The sequence below is a fragment of the Sturnira hondurensis genome, unplaced genomic scaffold, assembly GCF_014824575.4.
Source record: "Sturnira hondurensis isolate 20B ecotype Veracruz unplaced genomic scaffold, ASM1482457v3 Scaffold0020903, whole genome shotgun sequence".
NCBI lineage: Eukaryota > Metazoa > Chordata > Mammalia > Chiroptera > Phyllostomidae > Sturnira > Sturnira hondurensis.
The window spans coordinates 1,621,777-1,640,493 of record NW_028093534.1 but is presented as its reverse complement, the minus strand read 5'-3'; the positions used below and the strand labels follow the sequence as shown (position 1 = coordinate 1,640,493).

Genomic DNA, 18,717 nt, shown 5'->3' with positions numbered 1-18,717 from the left:
AACCCTGCCTAGAATTTATAGATATACCATAAATGTGTAATACTTACTTCACATATATAAGTAGTGAATTATATATGAGAAGTAGCGTACGTATAACTTACCATTTGTTTTATATATGTGTACTGAAAACATACATTTTCAAAGAAGAAAATGTATTGCATTATTTCAAAGAATAGTTCTTAGGGTAAAGTATAAACTTTTTAAAACAATGTTGTCTTTTTCATTTGTAGCTTTCTACACCATGTGCAGCTATGAGACTTTAGGCAGTAACTTTCTGAGGATACCATTGTAGCAGTTATACCCTTAAGTAGCCCTGAACATTTGAGGAGAGGAGAGATTAGCTTTGAGATCTGTTTAATATGTTCAAAATGTCTGGATTGAGGACTGAAGGTTGAGATGAAGAAAAAGAGACAGGCGTGTTTTCCTGTAGGAAGGGTAGGGCCAGTGCCCTTGTGCGGGAGTGAGATCTTAGCTAGAGATAAAATTTAGGATTTATAAACTTACTCATAGTAACTGAAGTCATAAGAGTAGATGAGGGCATGGCAGGAAACTCTTTTTTAAAAGAGTGAGTGATTTTTTAAAAAGAACCAGGAATGGAAACTTGGGGACTATAGTAGCTTTGGGCTTAAAAATGAGATTATTCATTATTTGTGTGAAGTATCCAAGCGAAATCTGAGTGGAGATGGCTGCCAAAAACAACCTGACTGGTGTGGGTAAGTTGGTTGGAGCATTGTCCAGTGCCCAACAGGTTGTATGTTCCATTCCCGGTCAGCACAGACACCTAAGTTGTGGGTTTGATCCCCAGTCAGGTGCATAAGATCCCTGGTTGGGGTGCATATGGGAGGCAACCAGTTGATGCTTCTGTCTTGCATTGATGTTTCTCTCTCTCCCTTCCTTTCTGAAAGGAGTGAAAAAAGTGTCCTCGGGTGAGGATAAATGAAAAAGGAAAGAAACAAAACCATCAAAAGAAGTATGCAGGGAGAAAAGAACACATGACTGTTAAATCTGAGAATCAAGCAAAAGGGGTATCACAGAAGCTAAGGGAGAAATGAGCTTCCAAAGGAAAGAGTGTTTACCATGCCAAATGCTGTAGTAAGGGCAGGGGAGAAAACTTCCAGCTGTTGCATTGTGGAAGGCATTGTGATTTGTCAAAGCAGTCTCAGTGGTGTGATCAGTACAGAGGTGAGGAAGCAGAGGAGGTGGTGCAGCAAGTGTGAGGTTTATCTAAGGATAGTGATAGGTGGAAGGAAAAATATTGTTCTGTCTTGAGACTATGGAAGGAGAAAAGATGATGGCAACATTATATCAGTTAGGGTTTTTTGTTATGAAAGAGGAAATAGCTAATTTAGAAAGCAAAGAATGATGGAAATTGATTAGAAGGCTTAGGAGTATGGCCAAGTTTTCAAAAGAAGCGGGAGAGGGAGCTGAAGATTAAGTAGGGTTGATAAGGACTAATAATTACTTCTGGTCAAGATGGTGGCATAGGTAAACCTGGCTCACCTCCTCCCTCAACTACTCTCAAAATTACAACTGAACTATAGAACAACCATCACTCGGGGAACCATCAGAAATCAAGTTGAATGGCAGTCTGACAACTACAGAATAAAGAAGCTGCATCCATCTAGACTGGTAGGAGGGGCGAATGTGTGAAATGGGCTGGTCCCACACCAGGGACCCTAGCCCAGGGTTCTGGTGCCAGTAAGATGAGTCCCCATATCTTATGGCTGCAAAAACTAGCAGGGATTGAGTCCATAGAAGAAACTTAAGGAGTCCCAAGCAGCTCTTTTTAAGGAACCCATATGTTGGCTTACTCAGACTCACTCCCTCTGTGCTCTAGCAGTGGTACTCCATTGGGGTACCTCTGAGCTCCAACAGGAAGGGCACCATTGGCATACAGGGAGGAACTGAAGTATTTAGCATCAAGGGAAGAGCAGGAGGACAGCTTTCTCCCACACAGAAAGGCTGCCACAGGCCATTGCCCCTTTTCTGAACCTTCTGCAAACAGAGCCAGCAAATGGGTACCAAGTCTGAGACTCCATCAACCAGGCTGACACTGTTTACCCTGCCCTGGAAATCCCCTAAGGCTCTATCCCACCCTACTTACACACCCACTCAAGCCTTGAACAGTGGCTTTTCCATATGAATGGCTGCCTCACAACTTCCTAAATCCTTTCAAGTAACAGTCAGCCTCAGTGAGCCCCTAATCCCTGTAACTCCTGTGAAGTGGCCCCAGGCCCAGCACCAGAAGCAGCCAGCCTAGATTCACAGCTTGGCTTGGGGAGGGGACGGGGGAGATGGAACTCCAAACCCAGCACATACAGTAGCAGCCATTCCAGATTGCTTTATAGCTCAAGCAGGGTGGCCCTAGGCAAAATATAGAAGGGGGCCAATCTTGCCCTGTACCCCCCAGGAAACCCCAGAGCCTGCACACCAGGTAGGCAGCTACAGACCACATTGGAGCACCACCACCCTGCCCCTGCATAGTCAGATCCTCCATGGAGGGTGGAGATTGGTGGTCAGTGGTCACACCTAGTCCTTGCAGCCAACTAGCCTGGGTAAATTCCTCTCACTGATCTGCCAACAGCAACCAAGGCTCACCTACAAGAGGAGGGAGTACTCAGCCCACACAAAGGGTATACCTTGAGTACCCAGCTTGGGTGATAGCGAAGGCTGTGCCAATCTATCAGATGCAGAGTTCAAAATACTGCTTAGAAGGATGCTCAAGGAACTTAATGAGGCCCTCAGCAGCATAAAAAAGATCCAGTCAGAAATAAGGGATACACTAACTCTAATAAAGAACAATTTACAGGGAAACAACAGTAGAGTGGATGAAGATGAGAATCAAATCAAAGATTTGGAACATAAGGAAGCAAAAACAACCAATCATGCGGTTGGATTCCCAGTCAGGGCACATGCCTGGGTTGCAGGCCAGTTCCCAGTGGGGGACACATGAGAGGCAACCACACATTGATATTTCTCTCCCTCTCTCCTTCCCTTCCCCGAAAAATAAATAAAATATTTAAAAAAAAACAACGACCAATCAGAACAATAAGAAGAAAAGAATCCAGAAAAAAAAGGGTAGTGTGAGCCGCCTGTGGGACAACTTCAAGCAGAGAGAAGAGAAAGAGCAAAAAATGGGAAGTGTATTGAAAAAAATAATGAAAGAAGACTTTACTAATTTGGTGAAGGAAATAGACATGCAAGCCCAGTGGACACACAGAGTCCCAAACAAAATGGATGCAAACAGGTCCACACCAAGACACATCATAATTAATAGGCCAAAGGTTAAAGATAAGGGAATCTTAAGAGAAAAGCACAATTAGTTACCTACAGGGGATTTCCCATAAGACTCAGCTGGTTTCTCAAAAGAAACTTTGCAGGCAAGAAGGAACTAGTAAGAAATATTCAAAGTCATGAAAAGCAGGGACCTACAGCCAAGACTGCTCTACCTGGCAAAGATATTCAGAATCAAGGGGCAGATAAAGAGCTTCCTAGACAAGAAAAAACTTTCATCACTAAACCATTATGATATGAAATGTTAAGGAGACTTATTTAAGAAAGAGAAGATCAGCCCTAGCTGGTGTAGCTCAGTGAATTGAGAGTGTGCCTGAGAATCAGGGTTGCCGGTTCGATTCCTAGTCTAGGGCACGTGCCTAGGTTGCAGGCCAGGTCACCAGTGGGGGTGACACATGAGAAGCAACCACACATTGATGTTTCTATATCTCTCTTTCTCCTTCCCTTCTCCTCTCTCTAAAAATAAATCTAAAAAAAGAAAAAAGATAAAACTATGTTCATAAAACTATGAACAATAAAATGGCAAAAATATGTCTTTATCAACAATTGAGTCTAAAAAACTAAGCAAACAAGAACAGAGATAGAATCATGGATATGGAGAGTGTTTTGATGGTTGCTACAGGGGAGGGGTACTTGGGGGAATGGGTAAAGAGGTGAGGGGATTAAAAGTACAAATTGGTAGGTAGAGACTAGCCACAGGGATGTAAAGTACAGCATAGGAGATGGCGTAGCCAAGGAACTTATATGCATGACCCATGGACATGAACAAAGGTATGGGATTGCTTGAGGGAGTGGGGGTGCTGGGTGGAGTGGGGCTAAGGGGGATAAATTGGGACAACTGTAATAGCATAATCAGTAAAATGTAATGTTGAAAATACATATAGAGAGGCACATGGGCATAAAGAAAAATGGCAGTGAATAAAGACCTATCAATAATAACCTTAAATGGGTTAAATGTTCTAATCAAAAGACACAAAGTAGCTGAATGGAGATAAAAACATGACATGTATATGTTGTCTGCAAGAGAACCATCTCAGAACAAAAGATACAGACCTAAAGTGAAGGGATGGAGCCTTGCTGGTTGTGGCTCAGTGGTTGGAGCATTATCCTGTAACCAAAAAGGGAGGGGGAATTGGGACAACTGTAATAGCATAATCAATAAAATACAATTTTTTAAAAATGGTAAGGACTAATGAGAACTGGCACTGTCTTCAGCATGTGTACTAATATTGGAATGATACAGAGATTAGCACGGTTCCTGCACAAGGATGATACACGAATTCGTGGAGTGTTGCATATTTTTTTAAATGCTGATGAGACCTCAACTGAGATGATTAGCCAAAAATTTATAGGGGACATTCTGTGCATTAGGGTAGAGTTTGTTTTTGAAGCTCTCAGCTTCTGTGGTACAGGATTAGAGAAAGAAATAGACATGTGACCTGTTTTATGATTTGTGTCTTTTAGAGACCCCCTTCTTCAACTGAAGCAAAGGCTCCAACACCAAAGTTTGACCTATTAGCTTCTAATTTTCCTCCTTTACCTGGAAGTTCATCAAGAATGCCAGGTGAACTTGTTTTGGAGAGTAGGATGTCTGATGTTGTTAAAGGTGTCTACAAAGAAAAGGTAAACACACATCCAATCTTTAGCCTATTTTAGTCTAGGTTTTGAGGGTTGTTATTTAAGTTTTTATATGTACTTAATAAGTATTTCTAACATAGTTTTAGTTCATGGGGTTTTCAGCATACTTTGAGTATTATAAAAAGATTTATGATAGATCTACACAAGGTCAATAAAATGTTGTTTCAGTTTTGTATGTCTTTATCAGTCCCTCAGTTTGGTAGAACTGATTAATGCAAGCCAAATGGAAAGTGTTATTTCCACTTAAGTGCTTGTAATTAACCAATGATATAAATGAATTCTAAGCTACTTTGGTCAACTCGGTCTTTCAAATAATGGAGAATGGATGTCAAAAGATTAGGATATGACTATTATATTCTATAACTATTTTTGAGTATAGACTTCTCCATATTGTAAATTCATGCCCCACAAATTTCTGGACATTTAAACTGTTTTTTTCCCTTGACATTTTGAAGGTATTTCACTGTCTTGTTAATAAAAAAAAGTGTAGTATCATAATTACTTTGTCAATTCTAAGATAAACAGGTTTTTTTCCACGTTTAAAAAAAGATTTTATTTTCTTTTAGAGAGCGGGGGAAAGGAGGGAAAAAGAGGGACAGAATCACCAGTGTGCGAGAGAAACATCAATTGGTTGCCTCTTGCACCCCCCCAACGGGGAATTGAACCAGCAGCCTTTCATTTCGCAGGCTAGGTTCTCAATCCACTAAGCTATTCTTTATTTTTTTTATTCATGACCATTTATCCCCCAATAAAATCTTATTTAAAAAACTTAGTATTCTTAGCTTGTAAAGTCAAAGGCTGGCTTTGGCCAGCAGGCCTTAGTTTACCAGCTGCTAACCTACACAGTGTATTGTTGAGTGTGCTTGTTTTTGAACACTGCAGAAATGGAAATATACAATATACATTCTTCACTTATTTCTCTTCTGTATTGTATCAACTTTATCACTGTTTATAAAAACATGTCATTTTGCACTGTATGTAATATTCCACAGTAAAAATACAACATTTAAAGTTGGAAAATATTTTTAAAAAGAATATAAAATTCATTCTACTGATGGACATTTGGGCTTTTTTTTATGTTAATATTTTTCATTGTTGTTCAAGTATAGTTTTCTACTCCCCCCCCCACCTGAGCTATTTTTTGTCTGTTTGCCATTATAATACTGCTATGAATTTGTTCAGACTTTTTGTGAGCAAGAACAATTCTAGGGTGTAATGTAGTGAAATTGCTGATAGGGCTTGTTTTGTGTGTTTGTTTATAAAGAGTCAACTATTTCTCACATTTTTAAATTGGGTTGACTCTCATCTTTAATATGGTTTGTTTAGTGGTCTTTCCTTTATAGTTTGTTCCTTTTATATCTTGCTTAGAAAATAATCTAGCTTCCAGAGATTTCTTTTCAGAAACCCGTGGTTTTGATTTCTGATTTTACTATCACCTGTCTTTCCCACCTCTCCCGACCCCAGCTCTCTGGAGGCTTTTAAGAACATTTTATTCATCCCTGGTAGTGTGAATTTCATGATGATATGTCTTGCTGTGGCTTTTTTTTTCTGACCCCATAGTCATTTTACTGCATACTTGGTGGACTTTCTTAAATCTATAAACTCATGACCTTCTGTGTGGGAACAACATTTTTGTATTTCTCTTTGATAAATTCTTTACCTCTTTTCTCTTTATTGAACTCTTAATTTGATGTTGGACCTTGGCTTTCTTGTTTTGGCTTTCCTAATTTTGATCTTTGTACCTGTGTTGTTTTTCTTTTTGTTTTAATTCTGGTAAAATTCACATAACATGAATTTATCNTTTTTTTTCTGACCCCATAGTCATTTTACTGCATACTTGGTGGACTTTCTTAAATCTATAAACTCATGACCTTCTGTGTGGGAACAACATTTTTGTATTTCTCTTTGATAAATTCTTTACCTCTTTTCTCTTTATTGAACTCTTAATTTAATGTTGGACCTTGGCTTTCTTGTTTTGGCTTTCCTAATTTTGATCTTTGTACCTGTGTTGTTTTTCTTTTTGTTTTAATTCTGGTAATATTCACATAACATGAATTTATCATCTTAATTACTCTTAAGTGTGTACAGTTCAGTAGTGTTAAATACATTCATATTGTTGTACAACCAATTTCCAAAAGTCTTTTTATCTTACAAAACTAAAACTATACCATTGAACAGCAAATCCCATTCTTCCTTCAGTCCCTGGCAACCAGCATTCTATTCTCTCTCTATGAATTTGAATATTGTAATTACCTCATAAGAAGAATCAGATTATTTTATCCTTTTGTGGCTAGCTTATTGCAATTAGCATGATGGCCTCAAGATTCATCTGTTACTGTAGCATGTGTCATTATTTCTTTCTTTCTTTTTTTTAAATATATATTTTATTGATTATGCCATTACAGTTGTCCTATTCCCCCTCTTCATTCCCCTCCACCCTGCACACCCCTCCTCGACCATTCCCCCCCACTTTAGTTTATGTCCATGTGTCTCAAGTTCTTTAGATTCTATATTTCCCATACTATTCTTGCCCTCCCCCCCCATCTATTTTCTGCCTACCATTTATGCTACTTATTCTCTGCACCTTCTCCCCCCTTCTCCTCCTCCCACTCCCCTGTTGCTAACCCTCCATGTGATCTCCATTTCTGTGTTTCTGCTCCCAATCTAGCTGTCCTCTTAGTTTCCTTTTGCTTTAGGTGTGGTTGTTAATAACTGTGAGTTTGCTGTCCTTTCACTGTTAATATTTTTATCTTCTTTTTCTTAGATTAAGTCCCTTTAACATTTCATATAATAAGGGCTTGGTGATGATGAACTCCTTGAATTTGACCTTATCTGAAAAGCACTTAATCTGCCCTTCCATTCTAAATGAAACCTTTGCTGGATAGAGTAATATTGGATGTAGGTCCTTGCCTTTCACGACTTGGAGTACTTCTTTCCAGCCCCTTCTTGCCTGTAGGGTTTCTTTTGAGAAATCAGCTGACAGTCTGATGGGAAGTCCTTTGTAGGTGACTGTCCCCTTATCTCTTGCTGCTTCTAGAATTCTCTCCTTCATTTTAGTCTTGGCTAATGTAATGATGATGTGCCTTGGTGTGTTCCTTCTTGGGCCCAACTTCTTTGGGACTCTCTGAGCTTCCTGGATTTCCTGGAAGTCTGTTTCCCTTGCCAGACTGGGGAAGTTCTCTTTTATTATTTTTTCAAATAAGTTTTCCACTCGTGGATGTTCCTCTTCCCCTTCTGATACCCCTATAATTTGGATGTTGGAACATTTAAAGATGTCCTGGAGGTTCCTAAGCCTCTCCTCGTTTTTTTTGAATTCTTGTTTCTTCCTTCTTTTCTGTTTGGTTGTTTCTTTCTTCCTTCTGGTCCACTCCCTTGATTTGAGTCCCAGTTTCCTTTCCATCACTATTGGTTTCCTATGTATTTCCCTTCATTTCAATTAGTTTAGCCTTCATTTGTTCTTCTAATTTGTGACTGAATCAACCAGTTCTGTGAGCATCTTGATCACCAGTGTTTTGAACTGTGTGTCTGAAAGGTTGGCTATTTCTTGGTCACTTAGAAATATTGGCTCTGGGGCTTTGAGCTGTTCTTCTTGATCCATAATGTTTTGGTCTGTTCACGCCTGTTATGTATGAGGGGCAGAGAGCCCTATGTGTTCACTGGGAGGGGGGGGGCGGTGACAGAGTCACTGGGTTGTGATGCTGTATGTGGAGGTGGGGTCAAAGAGGGGCAATGGCGGTCCCCTCTGCTGCTTCCCACCACTGGGGCTTGCGTGATCTGTCTCATTGCTTGCTCCTTTGCCTTGTTTATCTGCACACGAATATGTGCCCGCAGTCAGCCTGCTGCCTTGCGCCCTCACTGGGTCTGCCTGTTGCAACCCCACGCCTGGGATCTGCCAAAGGATGCCTGCACACCTGGGTCAGTCTGGCTGCTTTTTCCTGCCGACCCCGCTCCTCCAGCGACTGACTCCGCCCCTCTTACTGGTCTGGCTGAATGGTTTGTTGTTGTCAGACTTCCGTATAGTTCAGTTTTCTGTGTTTTGGTTGTGTTTTTGTTATCAAAACTTTGTTGTCTTTAAACTTGGTTGTGCGAGGAGACACAATGTTTCCACCTACGCCTCCATCTTGGCTGGAACCTAAGAAGAGTCTATTTTTTCATTGGGCAGTAATATTTCAATATACAGTAATCCTCCCCCTTATCCATAATTTTGCTTTGTGTGATTTTTAGTTACCATGGCAACCACGATATAAAAATATTAAATGGAAAGTTTCAAAAATAAACAGTTCGTAAGTTTTAAATTGCGTGGCATTCTGAGTAGCTTGCAGGGAGTGTGAATCACCCCTTTGTTCAGCATACTCACACTGTACACACCACCCAGCCTTTAGTCTCTCTTTGTCGTCGGGTTAGGTGGTAACTGTGTCACAGTGCTTGTGTTCAGGTAACCCTTAATGGCCCCAAAGCACAAGAATAATGAGGTTGACGATTTGTATATGCCAAGTAGAAGCCGTAGAGTGATTCCTTTAAGTGAATGGTGAATACAGTACAATAAGATATTTTTATAAAGAGGCAAACCACATTCACGAAAATTTTATTACAGTACATTGTTTTAATTGCTCCATTTTATTATTAGTTATTACTATTAGTTAATTACTAGGCCTGATTTACAAATTAAATGTTCTTATAGATATGTATGAGTATGTATAAGAAAAATCATAGTGTATATCGGGTTTGGTGCTATGCAGTTTGAGGAGTGCTTGGAACATAGCCCCTGTGGCTAAGGGGGAACTACTGTTCCACGTTGTGTTTATCCAGTCACCTATTGATGAACATTTAGATGGTTCTTACTACCTTTGGGCTATTATGAATAATGCCACTGTGAACATTTGTGTAGAGGTCTTTTGCAGACATGTTTTCCTTGGGTATGTACAAAGGAGCGAGCTGTGATAACTCTTAAGTTTTAACTTTTTGAGAAACTGCCTGACTATTTTCATAAGTTGCCACACCATTTTATATCACCACCCTCAATGTTTGAGAGTTTCAGTATTGCCATATCACCACTAACTTCTCTTATTGCCTGTCTTGCAGATTATAGCCATCCTAATTAGTGTGAAGTGGTTTCTTGATGCGGTTTTCATTTGCATTTCCCTAATGACTAATGATATTAAACATTTTTTCATATATGTTTGCTGGTCATTTGTATATCTTATTTGGAGAAATGTCTGTATAGGTCCAAACTTATAAAAAGATAATTATTTACTTTTAGACAGAGGGGAAGGGAGGGAGAAAGAGGGAGAGAAGCATTGATTGGTTGCCTCTTGTGCCTGGGGACCTGGCCCACACCTCAGGCATGTGCTCTGACTGGAAATCGAACCAGTGCCCTTTCAATTCACAGGCCAGCTCTTGATCCACTGAGCTACACCATCCAGGGCTATATAGGTCCAGTTTTTAAAAGATTGTTTTAATTGTTGAATTATAGTTGACATTCAATATTAATTTCAGGTTTATGGCATAGTGGTTAGATGTTTATAACTTGCAGAGTCTCATAGGCACCTGACGCTATACATAGTTATGGACTACACTCTCTGTGCTGTACTTTGCTATAAGTACAATTTTGAAATATGTTTTTACTTTAAGGATAATGAAGAGTTGAGACAAGTTAGTTGCCCGGTTCCTGCAGAGGATGAGCAAACAGACTGTAGCTCTGTCCAGCAACTCAATATAAGTACCAGTCCTTCTTGTACAGCTGAGCCTCCTGCATTAAGGTACGGGTTTTGATATAGAAGATCTTCTAAATTAAGATTGCTTTTTTTTCTGATCATTTGCTTACCTGTTTCTGTGTGGTGTCCTAAATCTAACATCATGCTCTTTTTCCTTAGTACAACTCAGCAAGAAAAGGATATAATAGAGGATTCCAGTGTTCAGAAGGATGTTCTCAGCCAGACAACTATGTCAGTTTCTTCCCCAAGTACTGCAAAGCCATCGAGGACAAGTACTGCTTCACCATGCAACAGTAACATAAATGCAGCTGTAACTGTAGCCCTACAGGTAACTTGATCAGTTTAGTTTATGTGAGGAAAAAAATAATACGTTAAATAATGAGAAATTTCTTCCCCATGACTCTTTGCCAAGTCATTTGGAGATAGCCCAAATTAGGGGTGCCTGCATCTAAAAAATGCTAAAGGATTTTAAAGTGAATGTGAAGAAACAGAGAATTTTTCTCATGTTGAAGGAGTAAAGAAACTATTCACTCTGTTTCTTTTGATTCCTTTTTTTTCTGATCATATTATTATGGTTAAGTGAAGCTTCTTTCTTATCCAGGTTATGTAGTGTGTGTCAGTTTTGGCCTAATGCAAAGCATATTTGTACTTTTACATTCTTGTATTTTTACATTCTTAATTAATTAGTTAATTAAGTATAATGCTAAGTCTTTGGAACCCATGAGGGACCACTCTCATTTATATTCAGTTTCTGGAATCATTTTTATAATTAGGAAAATACAGAAAATTCAGAGAAAAACAAAATTTACCTATAATCCTTTCATTTATTGATATAACTAGTAGCATTTTGGTGTAGCTCTTTTTCTCGGTAAAGAACATTTTATCTTGTGACTTAATAATAACAGTAATAATAGAATAGCAGCATACTCTGTGCGCTAGGACCCCTACCCAAGACTTCTTATGTGCCTCATCCCATTTGCACAACACCCCTGTTGTCTTCCTTTTTCAGATGAGGTAATTAAGACGTTTAATTAGTCTTCTGTTAATAATTGGTTTCCAACTACTCTGCAGATATTCTTGTAAAATCCTTCTCAGGATACTTTGTAGCCAGGGAAGGAAAAAAATGAAATTATTTTACCTCATATGGATGGACCCTCATTAATTCAGTCTGTGCTTTCTTGTTGGACATTTAGGTTGTTTGCAGTTTCTGTTTTTTTTAAAAAAAATGTATTTTATTGATTATGCCATTACAATTGTCCTATTCCCCCCCTTCATTCCCCTCCACCCTGCACACCTCTCCCCCTCCACTGCCCCCCATTCGTTCATGTCCATGTGTCACAAGTTCTTTAGATTCTGTATTTCCCATTGTATTCCTGACCTCCCCCCTGTCTATTTTCTACCTACCGTCTATGCTACTTATTCTCCGTACCTTCTCCCCCCTTCTCCCCCTCCCACTCCCCTGTTGCTAACCCTCAATGTGATCTCCATTTCTATGGTTCCACTCCTGATCTAGCTGTCCTCTTAGTTTGCTTTTGTTTTAGGTGTGGTTATTAATATCTGTGAGTTTGCTGTCCTTTCACTGTTCATATTTTTATCTTCTTTTTCTTAGATTAAGTCCCTTTAACATTTCATATAATAAGGGCTTGGTGACGACGAACTGCTTAAATTTGACCTTTTCTGAGAAGCACTTTATCTGCCCTTCCATTCTAAATTAAAGCTTTGCTGGATAAAGCAATCTTGGCTGTAGGTCTTTGGATTTCATGACTTGGAATACTTCTTTTTCTGCCCCTTCTTGCCTGTAAGGTCTCTTTTGAGAAATCAGCTGACAGTCTGATGGGTACTCCTTTGTAGGTGACTGTCCCCTTATCTCTTGCTGCTTCTAGAATTCTCTCCTTCATTTTAGTCTTGGGTAATGTAATTATGATGTGTCTTGGTGTGTTCCTTTTTGGGTCCAACTTTGGGATTCTGAGCTTCCTGGATTTCCTGGAAGTCTATTTCCTTTGCCAGACTGGGGAAGTTCTCCTTTATTATTGGTTCAAATAAGTTTTCCACTCGTGGCTTTTCATCTTCCCCTTCTGATACCCCTATAATTTGGATGTTGGAACATTTAAAGATGTCCTGGAGATTCCTAAGCCTCTCCTCGTTTTTTTTGAATTCTTGTTTCTTCCTTCTTTTCTGTTTGGTTGTTTCTTTCTTCCTTCTGGTCCACTCCCTTGATTTGAGTCCCAGTTTCCTTTCCATCACTATTGGTTTCCTGTGCATTTCTCTTCATTTCAATTAGTTTAGCCTTCATTTGTTCCTCTAATTTGTGACTAAAATTAACCAGTTCTGTGAGCATCTTGATCACCAGTGTTTTGAACTGTACATCTGAGAGGTTGGCTATTTCTTGGTCACTTAGAGTTATTGGCTCTGGGGCTTTGCGTTCTTGAGCCATGTTTTGGTCTGTTCGTGCCTGTTATGTATGAGGAGTGAAGCCCTATGTGTTCACCAGGGCGGGGCGACAGAGTCGCTGGGTTGTGATGCTGTATGTGGAGGTGGGGTCAAAGAGGGGCAATGGCGGTCCCCTCTGCTGCTTCCCGCCACTGGGGCACTGCTCGGCTCCTTCGCTGGTGTATCTGTGCACGAATGTGTGGCCAAGGTCAGCCTGCTGCCTTGCGCCCTCACTGGGTCTGCCTGTTGCAACCCCACACCTGGGATTCGTCCACAGCTGCCTGGGCGCCTGGGTCGGGGGATCTTTGCTGCCCGACCCCTGTCTGCTGCTGGCTCCGCTGGTCTGACTGAATGGTCTGACTGAATGGTTTGTTGTTGTCGGACTTCCATATAGTTCAATTTTCTGTACTTTGGCTGCATTTTTGTTTACTAAAACTTTGTTGCCTATAAACTTGGTTGTGGGAGAAGGCACAGTGTTTCCACCTACGCCTCCATCTTGGCAGAAGTCCTCTCTTTTGTATCTCTCGATGCAGCATTATGTATAAATTTTACCTCCACATAACACGAGGAACTCTTGCCGGGAGATGTCCATGATCTCTCAGAGGCTGCACTTTCCAGAAGTTAGTGTCACAGCCAGGAATGTCACTCAGCCAGCTCACAAAACTGAGGACAGATCACTCAGGTTCCCTTTGCAGTTTCTTTCATCACAATAAACAGTGCTGACATAGAAGTTCTTCAGATCAGTTCCTCAAGTTAAATTATTGTTTCCTCTATAAATTGCAACTTTTTATTATTTTCAATGACATACTTTTTAAAAAGATGGTACTGATATACTTTCATTGATAGCATTGTATATGGGAATACCTATTACCCTTGCCTAGGAAATAACCTTATTTCCTAGAAAATAAGCTTCATACTATGCTTTTTGTAGTTTTTTACTTGGAGAATGTGCACAATAAATATGTTTTGTTTATCTTCGCTTCAAAGGAACCCCGAAAGCTGAGTTATGCTGAAGTTTGCCAGAAACCCCCTAAAGAGCCATCTCCAGGTCCTGTGCAGCCACTACGAGAACTTCGCTCCAATGTGGTGTCTCCCACCAAAAATGAAGAGAATGGAAGTCCTGAGAAGTCTGTTGAGAAACTACATGAGAAGCCAGAAGCAAGGGCTAGTAAGGATTATTCTGGCTTCCGAGGCAATACCATTCCCAGGGGAACAGCTGGAAAAATCAGGGAACAGAGACGCCAGTTTGGCCATAGGGCTATACCTCAGGGAGTGACTCGACGTAATGGCAAAGAGCAATATGTGCCACCCAGATCACCAAAGTAAAAACAAACAAACAAACAAACAAAAACTATTCAAAACCTCTCTCTCTCCCCATTAAACTTGAGCCGTGGCTATATTGAACTGTTTGGGAGGGGAGCGGGTAACCAGGAAGGAAACAGGAGAAAGTATTTCCTTAAATCATTGTGGATTTTGGAGTTGTGAGCAATAGAATCCCAAAATTCATCTCTGAAGTGATTTTAAAATGCTGGAGGATTCTAATCAGTATAAATATATATATATATGTATACATATATGAAAATATAATTTTTCTATTTTTGTTTTTGATTTAATTTACAAAGATCTGCCTGGAATCAATTTTGAGGGTTCAGATTTAGCTTGGGGAAAAAACATTACACATACTTAAGTATAGGAGATGAGGGAATAAGAGAAAATATTTTTTGAAGAAGCATTTCTGTAAAATTAGAAATTACTTTTTTTAATCTATTTAAAGTTTGGCTTGGAGAATGCCATCTCTGCCTCTATGGCCTTGTGTTGCAAAGCAGATCAGTGGCTGGGCTGCCTGTTGCAGTGTGATTGTGTGCAAGAGTGACTGAAGCCAAATCTTGTCATGTTAGTAAATGATTTGAAAACTGAATGTAATGCATACCTGAGTAGATTTTCTTCCAGTTTGATATGTAGTCTCTTTTTGACCTTACTAATATTTCATTCATTTTAAACTCTGATTGTACTTAGAGATGTGACTGCCAATCAGTTTGATACTCAAGGAAAGAATGGGGGTTATTCAGATAAATGAAAAAAATCTTTCTTAGATCTGAGTAGGTAGGTAAAATGAACTTCACAGGTTTAGACTGGCCTGCCATTTTCCCCCCAAAATAGGAAAGTGGTGTGGGTTTTTTTGTTACTTTATTACTCTGTTCTTTGACTACCAACCCCCCAAAAGCAAAATAACCAAACACCTATGTGATTGTATGTTTCTAACTGCCTTGACCAGTCTGGTCAAATCATCTAACTGTGCTAGATTTCTGAGTTGAACAATGAAATGTTTTGCTCTTCTGTTCATGTATTTAGAATTTAGGTCCTGGAATGGTGGGGCAGACCAACCCTACAGTTAATTTATTTGTGTTCGTGTTAAAGATGAAATACCGTAATTGACTCCTAATGTGTTAGGTGGTGTAGAAGTAAAAGAATTTAGGCTTAATTTGGTGGCAACTTGGGGGGATACTTTTTCTGTTTACAGTGTATTTATCACCTGCCTTTCTTCCCTTTCTCCCCCCACCACCAAAAAAATAAAAAAACAATTTGGGATTCACAGAGGCAGCCAGCAAGTGAGGAGATTCTCAAGTTGATGTGAGAAAGGTAGTTAAAAGAAAATTAATACATAATTTCTCAGTGAATAAAGTTGTAGCTTTCATATTAAATAGGCAAATTTACATGCTGGTGTTTAGAAAATGGCCAAAATATAAAAAACCATGCTGGGTTAATCTGTTTTAAGTCATCCCATTTTCTGAGTTTTGTGTAAGGCAGAGTTTGTTCTCTTTTTAGGGATAGTTTGTACTAGTAATGACTGTCCCTTAAGTTAGTGAATGACATGTACAAACTGAAACTGTAAATTGTGAACACTGGAAAGCACCATTGTGACATAGAGTAAACACCTTAGTAATATATTAAAGTGAATGTAAATGGTGGTAAAAATTACATTACTGTGAAACTCATCTTCCAACTCTAAGTTAAGCTTTGGAAATTTGTGTTAATAGGTAACTGTTCAGAGCTTTGAAAACACTGCACATTTCTGTACAAGCCAGAATTATCATTTCTTTGTAACTTATTCAGCTTGGCAGTTGCTTTTGGTTTGGTAGGTCGATAACATGATGTACATTTAAGTAAGGAGAATCATTTCTACACACTATTTTTATAAATCATCTACTAGATGAAACATACAATTAAACTACCTGTACTGAATTTGGGGGAAGTTTAGGTCCTTTTTTAAAAAAGTATTAATAATCACTGATTCTATCTATGATAAAAGTGCTTATTTTGGTTTACTTAGATAATGCTGCAGTTGGTGGAAATGATGAACATTTAAAGTGTTAACACTCTGTGAATGCGTTGGATTTAAGAGAATAAACATTTTATAAAAATCTCTTGGTAAGGTTATAAACTTAATTATTGCACTTGAAATGAATCATTACTTTTTCTTTTACAATATGTCGCAGAAGTGGGCTTTTATTATTTGTACGCTTGTGTGACTTACTCCAACTTTTGAAAACTAAGTATTCTAATTGAAACACAAGAAAAGAATCTTCTTTTGAGGAGAGCAAGTGTTCTTTTGCTTTTTCCCAAAAATGTTATTGAAAATAGAAATTTAAAGACATGACCTTATAAAATGTCTTATAAAATATATTGTTTTAATTTAATTTGCCACATTACAGCTAATAGTTCCCATTTTGATGGGATGTATAGGGAAGAATAAATTTTTGTGTATATAAAATATATATTCACAGTATGTATTTAGCATTTATTTTATTACAGCAGATTTAAGGTTTGTATCTAAATGATACCTATGAATTGTGTGAAACCGTTGGCTTTTTGTAACTGACGAGGGTTGGGTGTTCATTGTAGTTCTACTATTTATTTGATTCTCGAAAAGGAGGAATTTAAATGTCACATTTTTTTCTTCATCTTATGGCTCAATACTTCTTGGGCTGTTGGAGGCTAAAAGTAGATACAAATGATACTGAGTGTGTGGTACAGTGGTCCCTCTGCCATAGTTCTTACTGTGTGAAAAGGTTCACCCCCTTGCACTTAGAGAAGGTACATAGGGATATTGTAAAACTCCATCTCCATTTTCTTCTTGCCTGATAATTAAGGTTTTCATGATATCTAGGGCCTGTCTCTAATCTAGTAACTTCATTTTTGCAAGTGTAGACACTGGCATTCAAAAGACTGATTCATCTAAAAAAATTTTTAACTGGATTTTGGAAGAAGATAAAATCTTTCAGTGATATGGTTTATTATTGTAATTTTATGTGCTTGATTTGCATGTGATCAGATGACATGCAGATTTCTAATTTATTTTTGGCTTCTAAAATTACGGTAGCTTGAATATTATTTCACATTCCTTTTTCTTTTTTAAATAACCATGTTGGCTTTGCAAAAGGGTTAATGATGGAATATTAGCATCTGCTGGAGCAGAAAATAGTATTTAAAAGTTACTAAATACTTTCTCTAGTTTTCTTAGTTATGGCCTTAATATTTAATCCTTTGGCTTAAATGCCCACTGGTTTTACTTTGACACAGTTGAACAACACTGGGCTTAGGACTCTGATGTCTGTGTTGGCCGTATGTGCTAGCCATATTTTAAAGGTATCCATTTTGTTTTTACAGAAAAGATAAAATGTGAGATGACAGTATATTCCTTTTGAAGGATTTTTAAAATACTAATTATATGATAGCAGTTTTTTCTTATTTTTTAAGTTTCCTGACAATAAAATAAAATTTCCTGGCTATAAAATTTAACTTTAGGCTTTGGGTGTATGCTGATTGCTTGTCTGAGCTTCCAAGAAGATACATAGACATTTCAGTTTTCATTAGCTGAATGAGGACATTTTAAGAACATGAAAGAAAATGTTTTAATGTTGAAAGTAAATGCTCTTTCAAAATTCACCTTATTATTACATACGGTAAAGGTTTTTTTTTAAGCTGAGAACTTCTTACCATTTGCTGAGGAGGTGGTTCCTAAAAGTATAACTCAGATACCAACAGGCTATGTGCAAAATAAAATGGTTTTGTTTTCAGTTTTGCAGCACAAAACACTGATTCACGTTGATTTTTTTTTTTTTTTCCTGATTCATGTGTCCCTTGAGTGACATCTCCTAATGTTTGGGTTTGTGGGCTGGTCAGAACCAGTTATCTGGCTTCTGTTTTATCCATTGCTTAGGTTTGTTCCTGTTGTCAAAACTGTCCCCCACCAAAAAGAAATGGTGTGACACTGCTCATGCGTATTATGTTAAAATGAGTACATCCTATATTTGTATTTTGTTTTCAACATTGCCAAGGTGCTATGGGAAATTAAAGTAACAAAAATTAGAAAATAAAATTATTTAAAAACAGGACTGGTTTTCTTTTCTCCAAGTGGTTTATTTCTAATAACTACTTGTATTTACTTTTCAGTAATTTCATATGTTGCCCACTCTCTACGTCATCACTGTTCTGGTCTCAGCAGGTTTTTGTTTTGTTTGGGGAAGTGGAGGGGAGAGTGAGGGCAGAGGCTGTGAGATCCCAGCTTTCTGATCCTGGGGTTTTCTTAAGTTATTTTTGTGTGAGAAGCAATTACTGAAGGGGAAAAAAATTATAGGTC

The 18,717-nt window shown here is 38.5% G+C and overlaps 1 protein-coding gene and 1 pseudogene across 4 annotated transcripts in view; both read left to right on the top strand.

Annotated features, from left to right (window-relative positions):
* The window catches only part of LARP4 (La ribonucleoprotein 4), a 79,414-nt gene extending 60,958 nt beyond the window's left edge, over positions 1-18,456 (top strand). For 3 of the 4 annotated variants that reach the window (XM_037031022.1, XM_037031023.1, XM_037031021.1), the window contains exons 13-16: positions 4,759-4,917; positions 10,564-10,691; positions 10,806-10,974; positions 14,064-18,456. In XM_037031022.1, the coding sequence (XP_036886917.1) occupies positions 4,759-4,917; positions 10,564-10,691; positions 10,806-10,974; positions 14,064-14,402 (795 nt within the window). In that variant the 3' untranslated portion in view covers positions 14,403-18,456. The remainder of the gene's footprint in view (positions 1-4,758; positions 4,918-10,563; positions 10,692-10,805; positions 10,975-14,063) is intronic. The other variant, XM_037031024.1, reaches the window with a different exon arrangement.
* LOC118976523 (uncharacterized) lies at positions 4,497-4,597 on the top strand (annotated as a pseudogene).
* Positions 18,457-18,717: the final 261 nt, after the last annotated feature.